The following is a 7317-nucleotide window of genomic DNA, read 5'->3' as shown; positions in this document are numbered from 1 at the left end:
ATGCTAGATCATTATATAGGAGCTCTGGTAGTGTAGTGCCTAAAGCACTTGACTGCTAACCAGAACGCTGGCTATTCAAACCCACCAGCCACTCCACAGAAGGAAGGTTGGGCGATCTACTTCTGTAGTGATACTGCCTTGGAAACCCAAGGAGGGGTTGCTATGAGTCAGGGCTGACTCGATGGCACATAACAACAACAACAACAACAGATCTTTATATAACTGCCAAGTGATATCATTACATAATTGCCTAATTACATCATTACATAACTGCCAAACCACTGAAATACATGGCCCAGCTTAGTTGACACATTAACTACGGCATTCATTACAGCTAGACACACGTTGTTAATGTGCAAAATAGTCAGATAGTAAATTTCTTACTACTATCATAAATATTTAATGTTGGGTAGTGAGATAGTTGATAACTGAGGAGTAGGTGTATGCATTTTTCCACTATATATATTTTTATTATGGTAAATATATAGGCAACAAAACATTTGCCATTTCAACAATATTCACATGTATAGTTCAGTGACATTATGTTCATAAAATTGTTCAACTATCACCATGAACTATTCCCAAATTTTTCTATTGCACTGAACAGAGGCTAAGTGTCCCCTAAGCATTGTCTTCCTTTGACCCTCCCTGCTGCTCACCCCTGGTAACACTCTAATAAACTTTGTTCTCTAGGTGTTTCATATAAATGGTATCATATAACACTTTTCCTTTTGTGTCTGATTTATTTCACTCAGCATAATGTTACTATATCTATTTTTACCACAATAAAATAATTTTTAAAAAAGATCTCAATTAGGAAAAGAAAGAAAATCCAATTGTGAGTAGGTTAAGGTGGATAAAAAGGAGCCCATGTGGTACAATGGTTAAATACTTGGCTGCTAACGGAAAGGTTGGCAGTTTGGACCCACCTGTAGCACTATGGGAGAAAGACCTGGTGATCTGTTTCCTTCAGATTACCACATGGAAAACACTGTGGAGCAATTCTACCCTGAATACTGGGGTCTCTATGAGTCCAAATCACTCTATGGCAACTAACAACAAAAAAGTGGATAAACTATAATTCTGTTAAGACTATGATTGTTGTTATGCCATGGAGTTGATTCCAACTCATAGTGACCCTATAGGACAGACTAGAACTGCCCCAGAGGGTTTTCTATGCTGTAATCTTTACAGGAATATATCACTAGGTCTTTCCTCCTGCAGAGCTACTGGTGGGTTCCAATAACTGACCTTTCAGTTAGCAGCCGAGCTTCATCGTGCCACCAGAGCTCCTTAAGACTGTGATTGAGTCACCATTACTAATTCTACCATGCTGCCTATTTTATCCTTATTCCTGTAAATCTCAATTCATAATTAGGAGTATATATTTTTTGTCTTGGTTCAAATTCCATTTCTGCTTCACCTCCCTCAAAAGGATACACTACAGTATTCACTAGATTTGTCCCTTTAGGCCCTGGGTTCGATTCCTCCTAGATCTTTGCTGATATAATAATGAAATGTATGCAACAGAAGCCATAATCAATAAATCAGGTTTCAAACATTCTTTTAGCTTTACCTATCTGGGGTAGGGTAAGAAGGTTGCTATTTCCGACTGTATCTATACGTGGGATGTTCCAGGTAGCTGCGTGACGTTTATAATTGCCCATGTCTCTAAGAAAACGTGTGTCCAGCTCCAGCAAGCGCTGTAGTGTCTAAGAGCCATCTCGCAGAGGCCCAGATCTGGGGCTTCTGGTCTTCTCTACTTCCGGTCTCGTCCCCTCCTCCCCGGTTGCTAGGAGACGTGATGTCACCGGAAGCAAAGACAAGGATAGGCTGAGGCGAAGGGAAGCCTCTCCCCCTCTGCAACCTCGGCGCCGGCGCTGACTCTCCAGCTGTTCGTAGGCCCAGAGGTGAGGGTCCTCTGAAGGTATAGCTGGCTGCCGCTCCACCTGTCCACTCGTTCACCTGTTCCCGCCGACCCTGCCCTCCCCTGGGGCAGGCTGCCTGGCGGACAGCTTCGGTGCAGCTGACTGTTTTTCTGACTGACAGGCACGGTTCCCCACAGTTCGCGCTGCCCGCCACGTCCCTGGTCTCGGCAGACAACACTGCGTGGCGGGTGACCTTTCAGAGCCTAGAGCGATGACGGCTCCCTGTTCTCAGTTGGCCCGGCTTCCTCAGCGCCACTGGTTCCGCTTCGTGAGTTTCTTGCGGCCACAGCCCGTGCTGCTGTTGCTTCTGCTGGCGGCCGTGCGTCCGGCGCGCGGCTGGGAGAGCGGAGACCTAGAGTTGTTTGACTTGGTGGAGGAGGTGCAGCTCAACTTCTACCAGTTCCTTGGGGTGCAGCAGGTAAGCAAGGCCGGCAAGACTGGCCTGAGGACTGCGCCTAGTTCAGCGCCTCCCGGCCAAAACGTGCGGGTCCAGGCAGAAAGGAGAGGATGGGGCGGGCTTTGACCCCTTTCCTTCTCTGGGACCCACGCTTGTCAGGACTTTTTCACTCTTGGCTCTGGCTGTCTTCCTCTACTTGGTCCGCCAGGGACTCCTCGTAACCCCAGCCTTGGAAGAAATTGCCCGCTTTTCCCCGGTTCCTCACCACCTTTCACCACTTATTAAGTTCCGGTTTTAGTGACAGGCTAAACGATGCCACCAACTTTTTCTTTCCTCTGGCATTCTTTCAAGGCCTTTTCCCTAGTGGAAGGAAGAGTGGTGTGGGTAATAGACCCGTTTTACACGTACTCTGCCCTCCTGCACATGGGAAACGGTAGCCGTGTCCCGACCTAAAATTTCATTTTTTTTACACTTACCCATATTCTTTAAATTGCTTCCTTTCTTTTCCTCTTCCTGGGAGATAGAAATGCATTTTTGCTGCGTCTGTTTTTGCAGTTTTTCTTTTACTGTAATTTGTAATCTTTCTAGCCTGTTGAATAGGGATTCGTTACATAGTTTGGAAGTCTGGAGGAACTTGAAGCTTCTCCTGGGTTGGTCCTAAAACTTAAAGGAGCAGTTCCTAAGTTTTCTGAGCAGTATAGTTACTGGGTGCTTTACGAAGAGACTCCCAGCCAATGGGGGCAGGATCATTCTTTCCCTTTTTTTCATTCTCCTCTCTTTCCCTTTCCTTTTATTTTTCCTTTTACTGCTGGCATCGAGGCAGACACACAGTCTCTAGCTGAAGCCTAGTACCCAGGAGAAGATGACATTTCAGTGGTTTAGTATTTCACATGATCTATTTCATGGAATGCTTGAATAGTCATGGAAGTAAAGAAAAAAATTAAGATTATTAACAACTGTCAGTAAAGGCACATGCCACGTGCTTAAATATGTAATGTGCATCCCCCTTCCCATGTTGTTGTTGTTGTTATGTGCCGTGAGTCGGACCCGACTTGCAGCGACCCTCTTTGGGTTTCCAAGGCAGTATCACTACCCTCGGAAACCCAAGGAGGGGTCGCTATGAGTCGGGTTTGACTCGACGGCACATAACAACAACAACAACAACAATCACTACGGAAGTAGATTGCCCCATCTTCCTTCCGAGGAGTGGCTGGTGGGTTTGAACCGCCAGCCTTCTGGTTAGCAGTCAAGTGCCTTGTCATAAATTTGTGTGAACTAGTCAATTTACACTAAATAGAAATTTAATTTCCAAACATTGTCTTTTCATTGTTATTTGAATATAAAATTGCAATGTTGCTATGACACAGTGAATTTAACAATTTTAATTTGGTAAGAGTTATGAAATGTAAAGATTTCACATTTTAAGGTTTCATGTGCAAATAATTATGTAATAACTGTCAGCATTTATGCTCTGTAACCTGGTGCCATTTCCTGATCATAGAGAAAAAATATACCTCATTTTCAAAGTAAGGGGTCATTCAATAGTGTAAAAATAGTTTGTAAAACTATGCCTTTTAAAATTAACTTTTAAGAATGCCTTTAGTAATAAGAATAATTGTTTAGATTGATCATTGATTAAATTGTGTAGCTAGATAAGAGTCTTACACATCACCTACTCAAAGACCTTAAAGAGTCTTTTCAGTTTTTCATGGAAAATTAAGCCCCTTTAAGGGAATGGGTCTGCAGTAGTTTAAAATTTAGGCTATGTAATCTAGATTGACATGTGAATTCTCACAAAACTTTCATTTATAATTTCATGCAACTGAATTTGGAGTTAATTAGGCAGTGTGGAAAACCAGAACACTTAGATGTATGGGCAATGAATGGAAAATAAAAAAACATAGATAATTTCAAAGAAAGATCCAGAAAAAATGTTTTAATCTGTATGTCTTTTTCCAACTGTGTTGAATTCAGAAAGAATGTTGGAAGAACTCTTACTTTTTTTAAGCAGAGAATTTGATTGTAATCAGTTCTTTACAGAGGAGCTCTGGTAACATAGTGCCTAAAGCACTTGACTGCTAACCAGAGGCCTGTGGTTCGAACCCACCAGCCACTCCACTCCTCGGAAGGAAGGTTGAGCAATCTACTACCATAGTGATACTGCCTTGGAAACTCAAGGAGAGGTTGCTATACAGTGAATCTTAACTTGCTTGGAAAACTTTCAGGGGACCAGACATTTGGTAGACACAATTGCAGCCTATCTTAGATTCTTTTTATTTATTTATTTTGTTGTTGTTGAGAATATTCACAGGCCAGCCATTTCTACATATACAGCTCAGGGACACTGATGACATTCTTTGAGCTGTACAACCCTTCTAACCCTCCTTTCCTGAGTTGTTCTTCTCTCCTTGAGGTAAACTCACTGCCCTTTAAGTTTCCTATCTGATCTTTTGAGTTGCTTTTGTCATTTTGATCCCTATAGAGAATTCTTAAGAGAGCATACTGCTGAGGGCTGACATTGTTTACTAGTTAAGCTAAACTATTGTTCCATTTTAATAAGACTTAAGGGAATATTTTGGTTTAAAGTTTAAAAACTATCTCAGGGCAATAGTTTCAGAGGTTTATCCAGCTCCATGGCTTTAGAAAATGTGGAGTTCATGAAAATTTAAAATTCTGTTCTGCATTTTATCTCTTTTGATCAGGATTCTTCTATAGGATCTTTGATGCAATTGTTCCGTAATGGTAGCTGGGCACCATCCAATTCTTCTGATCTCCTGGCAAAGGAGGCAGTTGTTCACAGAGGCTAAATTCTTAATTTGTGTTTTTCAAGTCATAGCCAAGCAATCTCTTGGTATATGAGGATCTGGGACAAAGACAATAGGCTATTCAGAGTGGTGACCTGGTTAAATGCACTAATTAGTTTTGATTTGTTCAACAGAGATTTATTTGGTGTGCACTAGATTTTAAGCAGGGAGCTCTGGTAGCGTAATGCCTAAGTCACTTGACTGCTAACCAGAAGGCTGGGGGTTCAAACCCACCAGCCATTCCTCAGAAGGAAGTTTGAACAATCTATTTCCATAGTGATACTGCCTTAGAAACCCAAGGAGGGGTCATCCAACTCAAGGGCACATAACAACAACAACCAGATTTTAAGACTGAGTTGGCTAGTATATAAAACAAAGTTCCTAGCCTCATGAAAATTACATTCCAGTAGGGGAAAACAGATAGTAAGTAACCAAACAAATAAAGATAATGATCAAATTATCTTTAAGTTAAAGAAGGCCTCTGAAAGAACTAAGGAAGTGAGCCATGTAGATAACTGGTGGAAGAGCAATAGAAGAAGAATGAATACAAAGGCCCTGAGATAGCAGCTTCCTTAGTGTTTAAGGAATAGCATTGTGCCCAGTAGGACTGGAGCAGAGCGAATGAGGAGGTTAATAAGAGATGGGATCAGAGTCTTCAGTGGGCCGGGGCAGATAATGGGATTTATAGGCTGTTGCAAAGACTTTGACTTTTACTTATAAGTAAATTTGGGATCTGCAGTATGCTGGTGTTTGAACAGAGGAGGGATATGATTTGATTTAAATTTCAATATGATAACTTTTGTGTACTGCATATTGTCTGTAAGTCATTAATTAGTGTGTCAATTGTGTTTTGGACCTGGGTGGTAGCAATGGAGGTGATAAAAAGTGGTCAGATTCTGGATTTAATTTCAACATAAAAATGACAGAACTTTATTGATGATTTGAATGTAGGCTGTGAGAGAAAAAGAGCAACTAAGGATAATTCTAAAGATTTTAGCATCAGTAACTAAAAGAATACAGTTTCAACTTTATTCAGTAGGGGAGTATGGATAAGAGTGGGTTTGGTAAGGGAAAAATCAGGAATTTGGTTTTGATCTTGCAAAACATTCTGTCTGTGTGTTAAACATCCAGTTGGAGCTGGCGTGTAGGCAGTTAGTTATGTAAGTCTGGAATTACAAGGAGAAAGATTTGGGCTGTAGAAATAAATTAGAGAGTCCTTGGCATATTTTGAATTTTGACAAAATTTGAAGCCACAAAATTGGATTCACCAAGGTAGTGAAATGTGAAAAAGAGAGAGAGAGAGAGGGAGAGAGACGGGGAGAGAGAGAGGGAGGGAAAGACATAGAGGAAGTAGAACTTGGGACAAAGCCTTGGGGACTCTAAAAGGTAGATGAGGAGGAACTAGGAAAGGAGATGGAAATGGAGCAGCCAGTGAGGTGTGAGGTAGAGCAAGAAATGGTAGGCTCCATCAAATTAAGTGCAGAATGTATTTTAAAGAGGAGAAAGTGAGGTTAAATACTGAAAATAAATCAGATGAGTTCTGAGAATTGACTGTTACCTTTAGTAGTGTGGTGGTCATTGGCTATCTCAGCAAGACCTGTTTCAGTTGTGTTGTGTGATTGATAATCTCATTAGATTGGGTTCAGGAAAGAACAAAGGGTAAGAATTGAAGACAATTATTATACAAAGTTCTATAGTAACTAGAAGCTGTTCTTGTTGTTATGTGCCCTTGAGTCAGACCCAACTCATAGGGACCCCTCCTTGGCTTCCCCAGGCGGTATCATTATGGAAGTAGATTGCCCAACCTTCCTTCTGAGGAGTGGCTGGTGGATTTGAACAGCCAGCCTCTGGTTAGCAGTCAAGTGCCTTAGGCACTAGGCTACCTGCCCTCAACTCTGTAATCAGAATGACTGATGAATTTTAAAACTTGAATTAGGCATTTCCTGGTGTTACGATTTTGGGCAAATTAGTTGGCTCATTTTTAGGAAAGATGGCATCTTTCTTATTTATGTACTTATTTAGATACATAGTGTTGCATCCAGATCTTGAATCCCCAAAAACCACCGAGGAACCGATTCCACTGCAAAAGCATGTTGTTGTTGTTGTTGTTATGTGCCATCGAGTCGGCCCCGACTCATAGCGACCCCTCCTTGGGTTTCCGAGGCAGTATCACTACGGAAGTAGGATT

The 7317-nt window shown here is 41.7% G+C and overlaps 1 protein-coding gene across 1 annotated transcript in view; it reads left to right on the top strand.

Annotated features, from left to right (window-relative positions):
* Positions 1 to 2139: 2139 nt before the first annotated feature.
* DNAJC1 (DnaJ heat shock protein family (Hsp40) member C1) overlaps positions 2140 to 7317 on the top strand; it is a 452461-nt gene continuing 447283 nt past the window's right edge. Inside the window, exon 1 of the mRNA XM_007936407.2 lies at positions 2140 to 2346. Within this exon, the coding sequence (XP_007934598.1) occupies positions 2140 to 2346 (207 nt within the window). The remainder of the gene's footprint in view (positions 2347 to 7317) is intronic.

The sequence above is a fragment of the Orycteropus afer genome, unplaced genomic scaffold, assembly GCF_000298275.1.
Source record: "Orycteropus afer afer isolate SDZICR_OR568_19922 unplaced genomic scaffold, OryAfe1.0 scaffold00035, whole genome shotgun sequence".
In the NCBI taxonomy this organism is placed as follows: Eukaryota; Metazoa; Chordata; class Mammalia; order Tubulidentata; family Orycteropodidae; genus Orycteropus; species Orycteropus afer.
Note: the sequence above shows the minus strand (reverse complement) of the source record. Positions and strands in the feature narration are given on the sequence as shown.